The sequence below is a fragment of the Psammomys obesus genome, unplaced genomic scaffold, assembly GCF_907164565.1.
Source record: "Psammomys obesus unplaced genomic scaffold, mPsaObe1.curated_primary_1811, whole genome shotgun sequence".
Lineage (NCBI taxonomy): Eukaryota > Metazoa > Chordata > Mammalia > Rodentia > Muridae > Psammomys > Psammomys obesus.
This window is the reverse complement of record NW_026595981.1, coordinates 22,102,173-22,121,257: the sequence shown is the minus strand read 5'-3', so window position 1 is coordinate 22,121,257 and position 19,085 is coordinate 22,102,173. Positions and strand designations below refer to the sequence as shown.

General features: G+C 51.9%; 2 protein-coding genes across 3 annotated transcripts in view; one reads left to right on the top strand and one right to left on the bottom strand.

The window, feature by feature from the left end:
- Positions 1 to 8,009, top strand: part of Stac2 (SH3 and cysteine rich domain 2) — a 16,285-nt gene extending 8,276 nt beyond the window's left edge. The window contains exons 2-11 of one of the 2 annotated variants that reach the window (XM_055620074.1): positions 659 to 965; positions 1,521 to 1,618; positions 1,768 to 1,858; positions 2,591 to 2,706; positions 2,798 to 2,870; positions 2,978 to 3,039; positions 3,951 to 4,048; positions 4,341 to 4,392; positions 4,706 to 4,843; positions 6,467 to 8,009. In XM_055620074.1, coding sequence (XP_055476049.1) covers positions 659 to 965; positions 1,521 to 1,618; positions 1,768 to 1,858; positions 2,591 to 2,706; positions 2,798 to 2,870; positions 2,978 to 3,039; positions 3,951 to 4,048; positions 4,341 to 4,392; positions 4,706 to 4,843; positions 6,467 to 6,571 — 1,140 coding nt within the window. In that variant the 3' untranslated portion in view covers positions 6,572 to 8,009. The remainder of the gene's footprint in view (positions 1 to 658; positions 966 to 1,520; positions 1,619 to 1,767; positions 1,859 to 2,590; positions 2,707 to 2,797; positions 2,871 to 2,977; positions 3,040 to 3,950; positions 4,049 to 4,340; positions 4,393 to 4,705; positions 4,844 to 6,466) is intronic. The other variant, XM_055620075.1, reaches the window with a different exon arrangement.
- A 5,626-nt stretch (positions 8,010 to 13,635) lies between these two features.
- On the bottom strand, positions 13,636 to 16,834 carry Rpl19 (ribosomal protein L19). The gene is made up of 5 exons (XM_055619586.1): positions 16,752 to 16,834; positions 15,798 to 15,904; positions 15,136 to 15,258; positions 14,124 to 14,355; positions 13,636 to 13,837 (listed from the first exon to the last, which is right to left on the bottom strand). Exons 1-5 carry the CDS (start codon positions 16,754 to 16,756, stop codon positions 13,714 to 13,716), a joined length of 591 nt encoding a protein of 196 aa, XP_055475561.1. The 5' UTR covers positions 16,757 to 16,834; the 3' UTR covers positions 13,636 to 13,713.
- Between the last annotated feature and the right edge of the window lie 2,251 nt (positions 16,835 to 19,085).

Sequence of the window (19,085 nt, the reverse complement as noted above, 5' to 3'; positions counted from 1 at the left end):
AAGAAGAAGAAGAAGAAGAAGAAGAAGAAGAAGAAGAAGAAGAAGAAAGTCTAGTTTTCCTTTCTGTCTTATATTGAGACAGGGTTTCACTATTTAGCCCTGGCTGGCCTTGAATCAACAGAGATCCATTTGCCTCTGCCTCCTGAGTGCTGAGATTAAAGGCGTGCTCTGTAACACCCTGCAAAAGTCTAGTTTTACTGTTCATTGGAGACATGATCTTGCTTTGTCGCCCACGTTGGCTTCAAATTTCTGGTCCTCCTGTCTCCATTCCTTGAGTGCTGGCATTGTAAAAGTATGACACCACATTCGGCCAAAAGTCTAGATTTCAAAAATAAAATAAAATAAAGGTGGGGGTGGGGGTGCTGGCTTCATTGGGTCAACCTTAACTGGCTGGAGACCAGCAACCACTTCTTGGCCACTTGGCTTTCCATACTCTCCACCACTTCTAAGCGTGTGCCTGCCTAGCTAGAACTCTCATAACATCCCTGCCAGTTCCCATGGATTCTGGAAGGCTGGATGATTGGAGCAGGGGGTCTCCGGCAGTTCTTTCTGTTGGCTGTGGGCCTCAGCTCTCCTCCTCCCTCCACGAGCTACCCAGGAAGCCTTCACTGGTCAGCCATCCAGCCTTGCGCTCATACCTCACTCCTTCTCTCCCCAGCTCCAGCGATTTAAGCGCTCCCTCTCCCTCAAAACCATCCTTCGAAGTAAGAGTGTGGAGAACTTCTTCCTTCGCTCAGGCTCTGAGCTGAAGTGCCCAACAGAGGTGCTGCTGCCTCCGCCCACCCCGCTGCCGCCTCCTTCTCCACCACCTGCCTCCACAGACAGGGGTCTGCCCACCCCGACCCCCTCCCCCTGCCCGGTCCCTCGCCCCTTGGCGCCACTCAAACCAGTGAGGCTGCACAGCTTCCAGGAACACGTCTTCAAGAGAGCCAGCCCCTGTGAGCTGTGCCACCAGCTCATCGTAGGTGGGTGCCTGGGCCCCTGGGGCAGGCAAGGGCTGGTTAGCATCCGGGAACAAGCCATGCAACCACCTAACAGTGGAATCCTGCAACGGCAGGGTCACACTGCTAACTGTCAGGTGGCAAATGAGTGTCCGGTGGGGGCTGGGCATCAGACCGTTGCTAGAGCGCTGGCCTAGCGTGCATTAGTCCTTGGATTCTATATTGCCAAGTCAGGGCAAGAACAGTAGAGTCATGAGTGGTGGTTGCCCCCACGCTTGCTCCGAGCTCATCTACGTGCTGGTTTGGCTACTGACACCTTCGCTGTAGGAGATAGAGGTGCCAGGCCCCGAAGCCCAGCACAAAACTATTAAGCACCTTGCCTTTTCCCCTTGCCCTCTGCCACCAGGCAACACAGGGTTTCTCTGTGTAGCCATGGCTGACCTGGGACTCACTCTATTGACCGGGCTGGCCTTGAACTCAGGCATGCCCCACCACCATCCCTCCCCCCTCCCCCTTAGCCAGGCTTTTGTTGTTCCCTCTCTTGCCCATTTCCTCTCACTGAACCCACATCTCTCCTAGGAAACTCCAAGCAGGGCTTGCGATGTAAGACATGCAAGGTCAGTGTCCACCTCTGGTGCTCCGAGGAGATCTCCCACCAGCAATGCCCGGGCAAGACGGTGAGTGAGCGCTGTCATGTGACAGAACTGGGGAAAGAACTCCTCAAGGCTGGCTCCTCCCGTAGGGCGGCGCTGGGCTCGGGTAGGGTCAAGCTTTCCCTGCATCACTGTAGCTCTCTGTTCTCTCTCTCTGCCTTCTCTTGCCTCAGTCCACCTCTTTTCGACGCAACTTCAGCTCCCCACTCCTGGTGCATGAGCCGCCACCAGCCTGCGTCACGAGCAAAGAGTCCCCACCTACTGGTACGTGCCCCACATGCCCTGGTCCCTGTTCTCAGACGTCCACGCATTTCTCGGTTCCACGCCCTAGTCACACTGGCAATGCCCATTCCTGGTACTCCCCACTTCCTTTCCCTGGATGCTCTTGTCCTGAATGTAGGCCCCAGTTATTCATTTGCTCATTCATCTCTCATCCAGCAATTTATTGAGAACCTCGTTAGTTTGAGGCAGACACTGGGAGACAGCCCTGAAGAAGGTGAGACTGAGTTGGGTGTGATGTTCCATGCCAGCACTCAGAAGGCAGAGGAAGGAGGACAAAGGAATTCAGAACCATCAGGGCTACTACATAGAGAGCCTAGAGCTGTGTGAGACACTGTTTTGAAAACCAAATAACAGCCGGTGCATGCCTGTAATCCCAGGACTCTGGGGGGGGAGGGCAGAAGCAGGCAGATCTCTGTGAGTTCAAGGCCAGCAGCCTGGTCTACAAAGCGAGTCTAGGAGAGCCAAGCCTACACAGAGAAACCCTGTCTCAAAAAACAAGCAAAACAAACACCAATGAAAACAAACAAAAACTAACTAACTAAATAAATAAGTTGAGCTGGCTAGAATTAGGTTTAGGGTTAAGTTAGCTCAGCAGGTAAAGGCCCTTGCCACCAAACTCGGTAACCTGAGTTCTGTGCCTGGGACCCACATGGTGGAGCTTCAGGTGAACCCAGGTTGGCAGCGGGCTGCCAGGCATTGAAGGCGGTTGCTTAGCAGGAACCAGCGGGAAGGTGGACCCAGTTTATGAGACCCTGCGCTATGGCACCTCCTTGGCACTGATGAACCGATCCAGCTTCAGCAGCACCTCTGAGTCCCCCACCCGGAGCCTGGTATGCTGGGCACAGAAGGGGAGCCCCAGAGGGAGGGTAACTGATCGTGACTGTGGGCCCAGGGGCTGACCCTCCTCCCGTCTCTCCCCAGAGTGAGCGTGATGAGCTAACAGAAGATGGCGAAGGCAGCATCCGAAGCTCAGAAGAGGGGCCCGGTGACAGTGGTAAGCCAGAGTGAGAAGGCCCCGGGCACGAGAAGAGGGTGTGTGTGTGGGCAGGGGGGGAACATTTCTTGAAGCTTCACACCCTGGCCTCACCTTGCTGTTCCCAGTATTCACAGCTCCAGCTGAGAGTGAAGGATCAGGACCGGAGGAGAAGAGCCCCGGACAGCAGGTAAGCCTGGGCATAGCTTGGAGTCCACAGGCCAGAGTGAGAAGGAGTGTGACTTCTTGTCATCGAATACTGTGCACATAATCGCACAGTGTCCTCAGTCCCTAGGAAGAGGCTGCAGTCGAGATAAGAGGCATGGACTGGGCGGTGGTGTCACATGCCTTTAATCCCAGCACTTTCAAGGGAGTTTGAGGCCAGCCTGGTCTACAGCTTGAGCTCCAGGACAGCCAAGGCTATACAGAGAAACCCTGTTTCAAAAAACAAAACCACCAAAAAAAGAAAAAAAAAAAAAAACCCAACCAAACAAAAAGAGGCATGGACAGGCACTGTCTCTGACATGAACTCAGTGACGGGCTCTTTGACCTTCCCCCCCACCCAGGAACAGCCTTGTTAGGCCACAGAGGAGGACATTGCAACCAGTACTGATGAGCCCTGATAAACTAGGGTCAGATGGAAGGGGAGGAGGACCTCCCCTATCAGTGAACTTACAGAGGGGCAGGGAGGAGATGAGGGAGGGAGGGTGAGATTAGGAGGGAATGAGGGAGGGGGCTATGGCTGGGATACGAAGTGAATAACCTGCGATTAATATAAAAAAAATAAAATTATATATTTAAAAAAAGAGGCAAGGAAGTTGGGAGGGCTCTCCATGCTCCACTCCTGCTCTCAAGGACAGGCAGTTCTTGGATGCATGGGGCAGACAGAGGGTGTCTTCGTCCTCCTAGAGCAGCCCTCCTCCCCCACCTAGGGTTGGAGAGATAGATACACATGAAGCCCCATAACTTATCAGAAATTCACTCTGCCCTACCTCACAGACCACCAGGGCAGGCACGCTCACGCTTACAGGCTTACAGCAATGGGACAGTGGGTGGAGCAAGGAGGCGGCCACCATCACTGACCCAGAACTTTTCCTACAGCCCCCGAAGCTCCCCCTGCGGAAGGATGTGGGGTCCATGTACTCCTATGTTGCTCTCTACAAGTTCCTGCCCCAGGAGAACAACGACCTGGCTCTTCAGTGAGTCCTTCCTGTGGTCTAGCCCCCCCCCCCACTCCCCCTGACCCCGAGTGACCTTGGAACACCAGGTGATTGGGACCGTTGGCAGTTTTCTTCTTGCACGTCACAGTATGCTGTACCCACAGAGGGGCTGCGGTTACCCACAGTGATGTCTCCTGCCCAGTTCTGGGCTGTTCCAGGGAGCCTGATGTGGTCTCAGTGACCTCTAAAGGCAGCGAGAAGGCGCTCCCAGCTGAGAGGGGCCTGCAGGGCACCTGGTGACCACATGCTGTCCCCGCTCTCTCTTTCCCAGGCCCGGAGATCGAATCATGCTAGTGGATGACTCGAATGAAGATTGGTGGAAGGTGATTGGCAGGATGGGGTCTGGGGAGGACTCTGATAGGTACTCCACCTTCCCCTCAGGCCTCAAAGACCTCCCTTCCTCCAGTGGCTTGCCCAGGTCAACCCATGGGTCTTGTTATCAGTTTCACCGTCCCTACATCAGCTCCCCCTGTCCACTGTATGGCCTTGGGAGGCCAGAAGCCACCCCCAGCTGAGGGCTGGAATAATGAGAGCCCAAGGTCTGGAGGATGATGGTACTGGGATGAGTAGGGACTGGGTCTAGGGAAGGAGTGGAGTAAAGCTGGTACTTAGGAGCATTGCCAACCTCATCCCCAGGGCAAGATTGGTGACCGGGTTGGCTTCTTCCCAGCCAATTTTGTGCAGCGAGTGAGGCCAGGGGAGAATGTTTGGCGCTGCTGTCAGCCCTTCTCTGGAAACAAGGAACAGGGCTACATGAGCCTCAAGGAGAACCAGGTGGGTGCCAGGGCCCTGCTGGGCTTGAGATATGGGGTAGATACTGAGTAAGGGTGCCAAGTGCCCTGAAGGAGGATCAGGAAGCCCGGTACAAGTGAGGGAGTGGCTTAGAAGAGAAGACATTGGAGCTAGGGACGTAGCTGAGTTGGTAGAGTGCTGGCTCTGGGTTCCATCTTCAGCAGTATGTGAACTGGACATGGCAGAACAGACCTGTAACCTAGCTAAGGCAGCAGGATTCTCTTGAGTTTAAGACTGTATAGCAGCCGGGCAGTGGTGGTGCACAGCTTTAATCCAGAACTTGTGGGGCAGAGGCAGGCAGGTCTCTGTGAGTTCAAGGCCAGCCTGGTCTACAAAGTTAGTCCAGGACAGCCAAGGCTACACAGAGACAGTTTTTGAGACAATTTTTTGTCTCCAAAAACAAACAAAGAAACAAACACAAAAACAAACAAAGGGCTAGGATGGTGAGGCCCTCCCCTGGGGACTGGAGCTGGTAGCCACCTGATGCCAGAGGCAGCTGGAATAAAACAGCACTGAATTATGAATCTAGAAGCTTGGTTATTTTCTGTTTGTTCCTTTTTAATATATTTTTTTTTTATGTGTAGGGGCTTTTTGTTGTTGTTGTTTTTTGCCTGCATGTATTTCTGTGTACCGTGTGTGTGCCTGGTGCCCCCAGAAGCCAGAAAAGGGTGCTGAATGCCCTAAGACTAGTGTCACAGATGGTTGTGAGCCACCATGTGGGTGGTGGGAATTGAACCCAAGGCCTCTGGAAGAGTGGCCACTGGTTCTCTACCTTCCTAATTCTGCGACCCTTTACTATAGTTCCTCATTCTGTGGTGACCCCCAGCCATAAAATTATTCCATTGCTACTTCATAACTGTAATTTTACCACTATTAAGAATCATAATGTAACCAGGCATGGTGTCACACGCCTGTAATCCCAGCACTCAGGGAGGCAGAGGCAGGCTGATCTCTCTGACTTCAAGGCCAGCCTGGTCTACAAAGTAAGTCCAGGTCAGCCAAGGCTACCCTGTATCAAACAAACAAACAAACAAACAAAGAATTATGATGTAAATATTTGATATGCAGGATATCTAATATTCAACCCCCAAAGCAGTCTCCACCTACGTGCTGAGAACTGCTGTGGCTTAACCGCTGAGCCATCTCTCCAGCCCCCACTTTTTGTTTTTCTTAGTGTTTTGCTATGTAGTCCTGGCTGGCCTGGAATTTACGATGTAGGCCAGGCTGGCCTTGAACTCACAGATATCTGTCCACCTCTGCCTCCCTAGTGCTAGGATTTAGTGTGCCCCTGCGAGGGTTTAAGCACTGACTATGCCCTCTGGTTTGCTGGGTAACCTCAGGCAAACCTTCGACCCTTTGCCACCTTTTTTGTGACATGGGATTAGGCTGGGGCACTGTTTTAACTGATCCCCAAGTTCAGCCTTCATGGTGACGTCTTGCTTGCTGTCCCCTGGGTCCTGATCTTGCTGCTGATCCCTCCTAAGGTCCTGCTTGCATCAGCTTTCTCCACACCAGAAACACCAGCCGCATCCTCCCCTGGGGCATGTCCTTTGTAGCCACCAGCAATAGTCATTCCAGGCCTCATCCCTCTCCGTTTCCACTCAGATCTGTGTAGGCGTGGGCAGAAGCAAAGACGCTGATGGCTTCATCCGAGTCAGCAGCGGCAAGAAGCGGGGCTTGGTGCCAGCCGACTCCCTGGCAGAAATCTGACAGAAACCAAGAGAGGCCAGATGCTGCCCCTGCCCGTGCCTGGCCCTTGCTTCTGGCCTGAGAAGGAAGCCGGCACCCTGGCCACACCCTTCCTTTCCCTGGCTCTCTCCTAAGCATCACCCCCCACCCCCCACTTAGGAGCCTTCTGCACTGAGGAAGGTTTTATTTCTTGGGTGGGGTCCCCTGAATGGGGTGATCTTCTGCAGCTTGGGGAAGGGAGTCAAAACTGGGAAGAAAGGAGGAAGCGACAAGTAGGCCCACCCCATGCCCAAGTACCACCTAGCTGGGCTGCCACAGTGAGTCCACCCTCGGGGGTCGCCTGCTGTCTTCCAGAGACCTGACCTGCTCAACTGCCTTTGCATGCCTGACCCCTTGCTGCCCACAGCCTTTGCTCGGGTCTGTGTATCTACCCCTTTGCAAGTGGGGCCTTGTGAGAGGGCCTTTCGGGGTGTTCCTCGGCTCTCTGGTCTGAGTTGGGGCTGAGGACCTAGGGAGAACCCCGAGTTCATCACCTGTCACCCCTTCAATTCTCAGGAAAGTTCAGGAATCTTTCCAATTACTTGAAACCCCCGGCGGGCGACAGAGCAGGGCTGAGGGCTGAGGGCTGGAAGGAAGGAGTATGAGGTGGGAGACTGTTCCATCAAGGACAGTGTCCACAGGGCAGCTTCTTCCTACCTTTGTCTGCTAGAAATTGTTGTCCAAGACCAGCCCTGACAAAGACCCAGCTGAGAACAAGGCACTGGGCCCCTGCTTGATCAAAACTTTTCACTGTCAAGACTCCAGAAATCCCTCTCACCAGAAGCAGCCAACTAGGGGAGTCTGTGGTTGTGAGTTCTGGTCTCTCTAATGGCCCTGTCCTCAGGTGGACCAAACTTATTTTCTCACTGGGCTCTACAGAGCCATCCCTGGGAGGATTACCTTGGGAGACAGAGGAAGGATTTGGCCATGATCAAGCGATGGTCTAGGAACCCCTAGACCTCCTGGGCAGGATAAAGAACCTCTCCCTCAAAGGCTGTTTGTTTGTTTGTTTGTTTGTTTATCTTTATTTTTTATTTTTTTTCTGGTGCCAGCCCCACTCCCCCTCCTTCCAAGCTCAGAGCCTCCTTTAGTACCCTGTGCCCTGATCATGTCAGCCAATGCCACCCCCAGTTCTGGGCACAGTCATGCCTTCCATACAGTGAGAGGACACAGATTTTCCTACCCAACACTTTGCCCTACTTTTCCCCCTGAAAGGGGACTAAAGCCACACTGCCCTGTTTGCTGCCATGAGGGACCCCCGCCCCAGCAAAATCCCCGGGGCGGGCCCAATGCCCAGTGTACACGAGGCTGCATGACGCGGCCTGGGGGCGTCGCTGAGCCCCCAGGCCCATAATTAAACGTTTCTTGTCTCAGCGTATTTTCTCTATGTTATCTGATGGCGATAGAGAAAGTGAGCTGCCGGTTGGGGCTGAGGGTTGGAGAGGTCATCGACCTCTGAGAGGGGGCTCTCGTCTGAGTGGGTTGTGCTAGCGAGGGAGCCACGGAGAGAAGGAGTGAAGGACGCGAGGAAACAGAGTCAGGCGAGGCAGGTGGGTGGGGCCCGAGGTCACTTCTGGGTTCGGCGCGCACCTGAGTCGCGCAGGGGGCGGACCCACCGTGCAGTTGCGGGCGCCGACCTCCTCTCCCGGCAGCCCCCAAGGCCCAGGTTCGAAGGTGGTGGAGGGGACAGTGGCCGACGCCGGAGCCTCGAGATGACTCAGCAGCGGCCGTCATCAGAAGCCCGGCGTTGGGGACGGTGCGGGGAGGGAGCGCGCGTGCCCCTCCGGGCCTGCCGCCCACCTGCTCCAGCCAAGCGGCCGCCTTCCCGCGCCCGCCCGGCCGCGTCACTCGCTCGGCTCTCGTGTCCTGGGCTATTTATAGGCTCAGTGGGGAACAAGCGAGCCCGAGACTGCTGCGGGGGTGCCAGGCCGCAGAAGGTGGGAATCTGCCTGTTTAGACGAGTACCCCCTCCTCCATCCGAGCCTGGGTCCCCGCTTCCACCTTCGGAGCTAGGTAGGCTAGGTGGGGCCAGGCTGGGGACTCCTTGAGCATCCTTTGGGCCCCTTCATCCAGTGAAAGCAACAGAGATTGAGGGTGGAGAAGGGCAGAAGGGCAGCCCTCTCCTGGAGTCCCTCGCCCTGGCACTGGAAGAGAGCTTCACCCTTTTCCCCCCAGTCTGAAGGCTTAAAACAAAACAAAAACAGGATCTTGCTTTGAAAAGAGGGTCTTGCTTTGAACTCAGTCATCGTCCTGCTTCAGCTTCCCAAGTGCTGGGATTTCAGGTGATAGATACGTGTCTGGCTCTGAAGGCTATAGAGAGAATTATGTAATCCAGGCGGTCCTGACTCTTGATCCTCCAGCCTCGGCGCATCCCCGGAGTAGGTGAGATTACAGACGACACGCAGCGCCATGCCCTGCCTCAGAGAGGAGTTCACGTGAACACCTGGTGTGACAGAGCTTCATGCTTTTGGCTTCTCTCCATGACCCAAGCCTCGCTGACAGATGAGGACGCTGTGGTAGAGACGGCAAATGGTTCACCGAGGGTCATACACTTCATACAGCGCCAACCCGCCCCTTTCGCACTCCGGAGATGGAGCCACCAGTGGCCCAGACATTTTGCAGCCTGACCCCCTGTCCCTCAGTATCTTAAGCCACCGCGATAGAGAACAGCCTGAGATGTCGGGCCAGGGGCTCCAGAAATGGATGCCTCCACTTCACTGGAAACAAGTGGAGATGTCGAATTCAAGCCTGTGTACACCCAGTGTCTGCCACCAGCCAGCAGCTGGCCTGGACACTCCCCCGCCCCCCCTCCCTCCCCCAATCTGTTTGCCGCACTGCTGAGCATAGCAGCTTTTTCGGGTGGCTGAGCCACTGACAACAGGCTCACAGCCTAGGGGCTGGGAACAGCTGGTGTTCCCAGCGTAGCCTCTGTCCTCCTCCGTGTCTGTGCTCAGGGACCTGGCCTGGGGATGCCCGGAAATCTGCTGCCAGTTCCATCTCTGACCTACACAAACCCTTCTCCCCTCTTCCTTCTGACATCACCTGCTGCATCCCACCTGGGCCCAAGAGAGATGCAGAAAGAAGGATGTACGAGCCAGAGACAGGTGGACGGATACTGAATACGGGGAAGACTCAGGCAGCACGGCTCTCTGTGGAATCCCACCACCTTGCTAGCCCATTCCCTTCTCCTCAGCCTCCTCAATCTCCCGGTCTCTAGGGCTTGGACCAGCTAAGGACTTGCTGAGACACTCAAGGAAGGCAGCCTTGAGTGTCTTGTGCTTTATAGGAGATGTCCTGGCTTGCCCCTGTCTCGCCCTCACTATGCCACCAGGGAAGAGGCCAAAGCCAGCCCCACTTTCCCAGACCTTGTCCAGCTCACAGCTTACATCCGTGTCTCCGTTCTGTGTCTCTGCACGTGGCACTACTCTGAATCATAGCCGCAGCTGGGAGCTTCGTGGTACGAGGAACTACACAATGCTGAGGTTCTGGGAACTTATCTAGGCCTCAGTTTTCTTATCTAGAAAGTGAGTTGGGTAGCCTGGTGGTGGCCGTGGTAGCGCACACCTTTAATCCCAGCACGTGGAGGCAGAGGTAGGTGGACCTCTGAATTTGAGACTACTACCTTGGTCTGCATGGTTAGTTCCAGGACAGCCAGAGCTACACTGAGAAACCCTGTCTCAGAAGAGAGAGAAAGAGAGAGAGAGAGAGAGAGAGAGAGAGAGAATGAGTTGGGTTTGCTCTGGGTGTTTACCTGGAAGAGAGTAAGCCCCTTAGAAAGATATATAAAGTTATCTGGTGGAAATAGCTCCATACTTCTTTTCTGTTTTGCTACGCAGCAGCCCTGGCTGGCCTCGAACTTGGAGCAATTATGCTCGTGTGCCACCATGCCTGGCTAGTCATATACTGTTTTTTGTTTTTGTTTTTTGCATTGTTGTTTTGTTTTGTTTTTCGAGATAGGGATTCTTCGTGTATAGCCCTGGCTGTCCTTGAACTCACAGAGATCCACATGCCTCTGCCTCACAAGCACTGAGTTTAAAGGCATGTGGCACCACACCTAACTTTAATCATATGCTGTGTGTGTGTGTGTGTGTGCGTGCGCGCGCGCGCGCATTATCGTGAAGGTGTCAGGTCCCTTGGAATCGGTGCTACAGACAGTTGTGAGCTGCCATGTGGGTGCTGGGAATTGAACCCCGGGTCCTTTGGAAGACCCTTAACCACTAAGGCATCTCTCCAGCACCTAATCATATATTGTTTAAAGCTTTATTTCTATTTTTTAAAGATTTATTTATTTATTTATTTATTTATTTATTTATTTATTTATTATGTACACAATGTTCTGCACACGTGCATGCCAGAAGAGGGCATCAGATCACATGGATCTGATGGTTGTGAGCCACCATGTGGTTTCTGGGAATTGAACTCAGGACCTCTGGAAGAGCAGCCAGTGTTCTTAACCTCTGAGCCATCTCTCCAGTCCCCGTATCTATTTTTGATTTGTGTGTGTGTGTGCACACATTAGAAGCTCTGGAGCTGTAGTTACAGGTAGCTGTGAGATGCCCAGTGTGGGCTCTGGAAATTGAACTCAAGTCCTCAGGAATAGCAGTAAATGCTCTAAAATGCTTCCCGTCGCTGCAGTACCAAGTCATATATATATATATATCAGGCAAGCCTCGAACTCACAGAGATCCGCCTGCCTCTTTATGCTTGAGGATCCCTGAAAGTTAGTCTGCCATCATATAGTTTCCTGCAAAAGTGTCAGCCTATGGTTGGAGGGACATAACTTCCAGGCCTTCGGTGATGATGGTCAAGGAAAAAAAAAAGACAGTGGGATGGAGTGTAGCTCAGCGGCAGAGCATTGTCTGTCATGAGTGGACTGCAGAAAGTCAGTGAAATCAAGGTTTCCCTGAGAGGAGACTCAGCCCATCAATTGCCTCCTCCATATTTGCTTCTCTGTTGCTGTGAGAAGCAGCGACCACAAACAACTTGTGTAAGGACAGGGTTTGTTTGGCTTAGGGGTTACAGCCCATCACCAGGGCAGCCAGGGCAGGAACTCAAGGTGGGAACCTGGGGTTAGGAATGCAAGCGGAGACTACAGGAGAAAGCTGCTTACTGACCGGCTCAAGCCTTGAGGCTGGGCACCTCAGCAGTCCCCGCTCTGGCACTGAAAACCTAGGTCTCAGAGAGCCGCTGGTTCTTAGTCAATAATGGAAGCCTGGAAATGCTGGTTCTGGTACCCGTGAAGGTAGCAGCAGCGGGGTAAATTAACGTGGTGACGAGAGGAAAGACCAAGCAGGCAAAAGAATAATTTTCCTTCTCCTGTGGACACTTTTTATCTGGGCTGTTTTTTTCAGAGGACCCACCCACACCTGGGCTGGGTCTTCCTATTACTAAGGCATTCAGAATTCTTCAGGTGAGGCTTCCTACTCAGTTAATTCTAATTTGTGGCAAGTTGAGTTAAACCACCATAACCTTTCAAAATAGCCCAATGTCAACCAAACAGAAACCCCCGGGTGAAGCTGGAGAATACAAATACAGCAGCCGCCAGTGAGCGAACAGCACCATCTTCTGGCCTGGAGTGGAACCAGGGCTCAGGAGCACCCCTAAGCTTGGATCACTGCATTCCCTGTCTCTACCAGTGGTAGTGATGGGAATGTCTCCAAAACCTTTTCTGAGTTGGGTTGGAAATGTCCGTTACTACGCTGAGAGCTTGGCCGAGGCCATACTCCTCTTCCAGGTCTTGGAAAGCTTTTGCTGTTAGTGAAGTCTTACAGCAAGAGCCCAAGGGAGCAAATGTAGGTTTTATCAATGTACAGAAAACTCCAGAAATCAGCATCCCTTCATGGCAGGTCTCACACATGGCCAGATGTGGAGGTCGCGGGAGTGCTCGCCAGCCTGGGCTCTGTGGCTTCTGACCATCCCCCTTCCTACTTTGCCCAGAACCCGATAAAGACATGAGGCAAAACTGTGGTCTATTGGTCCTTGTGCCTCTGCAGACTTTCCTCCTCCACATCTCCTTAAAAGACTGGCTGAGTAGTCACCCAAGAACAAGGGCAAGGAGGACCCAAGCTTACTAGTTTAAGGGGGACCCAGCTTTCCTTGCTGATCCCAGTATAGGCCAGAACTGACAGTGGACCCCCAGAGTTCTGCTGTTCTCCACCCCATTGGGCCCTCCTTCCTCTCACCTGAGGCCTGGAAGCCCTAAGACCTGGCAATGGGGTGGAACTCCAGTTCCACTGCTTTTGCCACCTACATAATGGAGGTAGCTGACCCTGCTTCATTGGAGAACCAATGTATTTGCAGATGGCATTGGGCTCACAGCAATTAAGAATCTTATGGGCAGTTACTACAGCTAAGTAGGTGAATAAATGCCTCCTTTTAGATCTACATTTAAATAGACTTGTATAACTCAGGGTTAGAGCCGTCCTGAGGTTCAGACAGGTTTAAAGCAGCTGAATGAACACAGGGCATACCAGCACTTTGGGGACTGGGTGGGTTGCTTGATGGATGCTCTAAGTCTCAAGCCACTCTGGAGAATGGATACAGAGCCACTTAAGCCTAATTCCAGAGACAGGTGAGACTTCAATCAGTCCTACTACCAGAAACCAATTCCAAAGGTGCTGCTTCTGAATGTTGGTGGTTCTCTTCCATTCAGACTTGGCAGCAAGTACCATTACCCACCGAGCCATCGCCAACCTGTGCCTCCACTGCCCCAGAGGGTGTGGCAGCCATGTAACCTAGCCCTTTTAAAGGTGGGCATGCTTGAGGCAGCTTCTACTTGGCTCTACACAGGCTGGACCACCTGGCTGGCCTTGGATTGCTTCTAAATCATCCTCAAGTGCTAGTATCACAGATGCAGAAAGGGCAGTTTTAAAAGTTATTTTGAAGATATGGGTAGAAACCACCCACACCCCACAAAAACAAGGTTAAAAACACCCTCCTAATGAATGGTCCATAAAACCTGAAAGACATGGCTGACACCACAGGTTTGTGTGGCCAGCTCTGTCTGTTTTCTGTAGCCAAAACTGCTAAAAAGAGGGCACCAGACAAAGGCTTGTTGTTTTATTTTAATGACTGATCCACGAGAGGCCACAGCCAAGCCACTATGTACAGACATGAGGGAAGCCTCATTTCTTGGTCTCTTCCTCCTTGGACAGAGTCTTGATGATCTCCTCTTTCTTGGCCTGGAGGCGCTCCTCCCGACGCTTCCTTGCTTCCTTGGTCTTAGACCTGCGAGCCTCAGCCTGGTCACTAGTACAAGGAAGCGAAAAGATGGTCAGTTTGGGCACAGACACACAGCTTGGAACACCCCATACCTCTACACCCTCGGAGCTGCATCAGCCTGAAGAAAGCAGCTCCGTCCTCACCTAGCCCGGGAAGGATGGGCAGGTGGTGTGAGAATGAGGAGAATGTGCGGGCAACAGAGCAGGAAGAGTGGCCCTAACAGCTGCTCAGGAGCAGCGTGCGGTACCAGGTCCTTTAGTGCTGACAGCAAAGGTCAGCACTGTCCCCCAAGGTAATTCTTAAAGAGACTTACGCCAGGAGCTTCTTGCGGGCCTTGTCTGCCTTCAGCTTGTGGATGTGCTCCATGAGAATCCGCTTGTTTTTGAACACATTCCCTTTGACCTTCAGGTACAGGCTATGATACATATGGCGGTCAATCTTCTTAGATTCCCGGTATCTCCTGAGGAGCCGGCGCAGGATCCTCATCCTCCTCATCCAGGTCACCTTCTCGGGCATCCGAGCATTGGCTGTACCCTTCCGCTTCCCTGTGCAAGAAACAGGAATTGGACACTATGTCAGTTTCTATTCCATTGTTTGTCCCAGCCGAGGTCTTCACCTCATCTAACCCTTTCATTTTAAGCAATTATTACTTCCAAATACTTAATTTCTCTTTCTCACTGGATCAAGCAAATACCACCAGCAGAGCCAGCTCTGCATAAGCCAGTCAGTTGGTTATACAGGAAGATGTCTCAACAAAAGGAACAATTTCTCCTTTTGGGGGCTGAGGGACAGCACCAAAACTGGTCTTGAAATTGAAATCCCATCTAATTTAGCTCAAACACGGAAAGGACAGGACAAGAGGTAGCAGGACCCTGATCTCTTTCAACAATGGCCCTAAAAGGTTTCTCAGAACTGGGGACCATGCATACCTATCGGTGAGCTACGAGGATAAGCCTGGGGACCAAACCTCACATCCTCTGCATGAGCCCACAATTTCTGAGCCATCTCTCCATTTTCCCAACTTTAATAGAACCAATATTTGCGCCAGCATAATACAGTGACTTAAATGTTGACCTCTTTCTCCCAGTAAACACAAACCCAGTGGTAGTGTCAACTTGATCCACACAGAAGAAAACAATACCACGAAGTACAATAATGGCACAGGATGAGGTGCGAAAGAGACCATCAGTGCCGGTGTAGACTTCAACAGTCTTTGACAATGACCGGAACTGAACCCAGGTTCTTACACTTGCTAAGCGAGTGCTCTGAGCTTGATCTCTCCACCCATCCTTTAAGAGGCAGAGCAAAGGGAAGGCCATGCTCACCTATGCCCATATGCCTGCCCTTCCGCCGGGCCAAAGTGTTCTTCCGGCATCGAGCCCGGGAATGGACCGTCACAGGCTTCCGGATGATCAGCCCATCTTTGATCAGCTTCCTGATTTGCTGACCTGGGAGAGCACAACACATGTGTTTAGTTAGAAATGGGCTGGCTGCAAACTAAAATAGCAACAACTGCTGTTATCCCTGATCATCAATCTCAAAAGGAGCTGGTCAAAAAAAAGAATTTATAGCTTCTAAATACGTCACAGCATACATTTAATATACCTGGAATGCTGGTGTAACAAAGGACTTGGGGCCACCTATATGAATGTGTATACAAATCTACTCCATTGGTAAAGAAAACAATTTACTAACAACCTGTCAATGCCTCGTCCAACATCTTTCTAGTCCTCAAATCTCTTTTCACAACCTCCATTTGGCTACAAAATATTCACTTCGATGATAATTTCTTAAAAACACAACACCGGATGGTTGCAGCTGCTTCTCCCCTCTATCCTAATGCCAATAAAAGGACCTTTTTTTTTTTTGTTTGTTTAAAAAGGACAAAAACCCGGTTTACAGCTCCCCTAGAATTCTAGGCTTCTGAAGTCCATAATAAGGTTGTGCTGTCATTCATCTGATGCAAGCAGCAAAGGCTCATACTCACGGGAGTTGGCATTGGCGATTTCGTTGGTCTCATTGGGGTCCAACCAGACCTTCTTTTTGCCACAGCGGAGGACACTAGAGGCAAGCCTCTTCTGTAGCCTGAGCATACTGGGGGACACAGAAAACACTATTAGGCCCTGGAAGCCACTTCTGGCCAACAACAAAATCTTCCCCTCAAAAATCTTCATTTTTTTTTTTTTTTTTTTAGGAAAACGAACAAAATGCACGTTAATATGTATACATCATTACTATTAAGGCCAAATATACTCCCTAGCCCTAAGATTTCTGCCGGCATTTCGTGTTCCCTCATAACCACTTCCATATCACGATGTTAAAGCCGTGGACAGTGAATATGGAAGAAAACTTAGGTTCTAAGTAGTCCTTAGCCATCTGGGATCTAATGGAGAGCTTAAGCCCTTCCGGGTTATGTGGCTGCGGTGGGGATTTAGTGTTACGGATCGGGAGTGTGTGACAGAGCCCGTTTGTTTACCCAGGACAGGCGCAGCCCTTTAACTTTCAGGGCTCTGTTACAGTAATAAACGCCGTCCACTCGTCCTTCCAGTTTGCTACGGCCGTCGGGGTGGAAGCCAGCCTGGCGCCTCACCCTCGGCGGTCGGAGGCCTGGGCAAGCCCGAGACTTGTCCCGCGTCACATGGCCAGAGGACCCCTACGCTCCAGGCGCACCAGGGAGCCACGCACTGCCCGGTGGCCACCGCTCTCCCCGCGTGGTCGCCCACGACGGGAGCCGGGGGGGAGAGCAGAGGCCGCGGGAGGCCTTTCCGGGCCCGGGCGTCCCGCAATCCACGCTCCCCGGGCCGTGTGTGCTCCCCGCGCTCCGGACGCGGCCACACCGCATCCTCCTCCCGCTCCTCTCGGCCATCCGCGGTGGCGGCCCCGATCCCCGCCAAGCCCTGCCGGCCCTCTCGGCCGGGAACCGAGAGCCGCGTTCGCTCACCTCATGGCTGCGGACGCAGCAGCGAAAGGAAAGAGCTCGCGGGCCGCGGGCCCCTCCCATTATCTGCGAAGGGGAGAGCCCAAGCCCCGCTCCGTGCTTATCCGTATCCCCGCTAGGCTCGTCCACCGCAGTCCATCTCACACTCCCTCGCATCCTTTCCTAAAAATTTTGCGATCATGGATGCTTAAGGTCGGGGAACCGGTCTTAAACTTTAAAACACAAAGGACATACCCCTTTGGTCGGGCAAAGTGGTTCAGTCCAACTTCTCGGCACACATGCGCAGTGAGGGTGTTCGATCACGTGGGCCTCTGGGTGGCCGGAAGTGTCGCTAAATCGCGCAGGCGGAGTGAGGAGGGGTTTGGCCCGAATGGCCTAGTGTTTGCAGAGGGCCAGTCGTCTGTGGGAAGTTATTATAGTGGCTGGGAGGAAAATTAGCAAAAGAAGCGTTAGAGAACAGTGACGGCAGAGACCGGGCAAACGCTGCCTCGCTTCCACTCTCATAGAGTAAGACCTGGGGTGCAGGCTAGGCCACCATAGCTTTATCTCATGCCCCTGCAAAATCCCTAATCTCTGGCTGCTTCAGTTTCCTCTACTGTAGGCTGAACCTAATCCTTATGTTTCTGTCATCCACTTGTGAAGATATTATGCATCTATTTTTCACAAAGACAGGCATTAGCACAGGCGAACGGAACCAATCTTGTTTGGCTCAATCTGCACTGTAGCGAGCCAAGCCCATGAGAACTACGTCGGCTGAATAAATAAATGGCTATCAGAGAAAACAAACAAAAAAAAAAAGATCAACAGCCTTTGATAGCCCTGAGTGGAAACGTTAAAATATATGGAGATCTAGAGCAGAGCAGCTGCCTTCCTCCCTTGAACGTACGGAGTTCAAGGCCAGCCTGGAGTATTGGAAGCCCTGATTTAAAAAACAAAAATCAAAAACTGCAGTGGGACTGGAGAGCTGGCACAGGCTTGACTGCTTGCTACTCCACCAGACTACTTGGGTTTCCAACACCCACGTCTGGTGGTTCACAATTGCCTGTAACTCGAGTTCCTTGGGATCTGATGGCCTCCTCTAGCCATCTCATGCACCAGCAATGTTAGGCATGCCGGTACCCATCCACACAAAAACATACACATGAATAAAAATAAACCCCTTAAAAATAAAGTTCTAAGGGGGCTGGAGAGATAGCTCAGGGGTTAAGAGCACTGCTCCTCCAGAGGTCCTGAGTTCAATTCCCAGCAACCACATGGTAGCTCACAACCGTCTATACTGGGATCTGATGCCCTTCTGACTTGCAGGTGTACATGCAGAGAGAACATGCATACAATAAACAAACAAACAGGTCTAGATCAGAGCTAGATCAGAGCCTGATCTAGATCAGGGAGTGTACACCTTTAATCCTAGCACTCAGGAGGAAGAAGCAGGAGTATCTGTGAGTTTGAGGCCACCTTGGTCTATACAGAGAGTTCCAGGACAGCCAAGACTACACAATAGAGAGACCTTGTCTCAAAAAACGAACCCAACAACGACAAAACCAAAGTTCTTGATTAGGGTTCTGAGCCTCATTCTTACTTGGTTCGAGAGTCTGACCTCTTTTTTTCTGCTTCATTTTGAAGTAAGGTATAACCTCAACTCAATCTTCTCGCCTCTACCTTCCCTCAAGTGCTAGAATTAGAAGGACAGGTCTGTGTCCCCATGATTGGTTTTTATTTTCCTCCTCTGAGTTTTCTAGGCCGTTAAATGAGCTGAGAGTTAAAAAAAAAAAAAAAAAAAAAAAAAAAGGGGGGGGTGGGGTAAGGAACATATCAATGAACTGCCTCACAAGAATATGCCTTTTTTTTAAATCTCAATTTTGGGGCTGGAGAGATGGCTCAAAGGTTAAGAGCATTGGTTGCTCTTCCCAGAGGTCCTGAGTTCAATTCCCAGCACCCACATGGTGGCTCATCGGCGATCTATAATGAGATCTGGTGCCCTCTTCTGGTATACGAGCACACATGCAGGCAGATCATTGTATACGTAATAAATCTTAAAAAAAAAAAAAAATCTTCATTTTGGTGGTGGTGCACACCTTCAGTCCCAGCATGTAGGAGGCAGAGGAAAGGGCAGCTTGGTCTGTGGAGTGAGTTCTAGGTCAGACGGGGCTACATAATGAAACCCTGTCTCAAAACAATCACTCAGTCAATCACATAAAACAAACCAAAAATCCACTTCATTTTAGAACTTAGTAACAGACAGAGTGTCTTTCTTTTGTTCTTTTTCCTCCTCCTCCACTTCTTCTTCTTCTTCTTCTTCTTCTTCTTCTTCTTCTTCTTCTTCTTCTTCTTCTTCTT

Bases quoted from the DNA above. Each gene is read 5' to 3' on its own strand.
- Rpl19 (XM_055619586.1), bottom strand. The intron at 14,356-15,135 runs GTGAGCATGGCC...TTTCTTGCACAG, and splicing joins GGGCAGGCATATGGGCATAG to GGAAGCGGAAGGGTACAGCC. The intron at 13,838-14,123 runs GTAAGTCTCTTT...TCCTTGTACTAG, and splicing joins GCCCGCAAGAAGCTCCTGGC to TGACCAGGCTGAGGCTCGCA.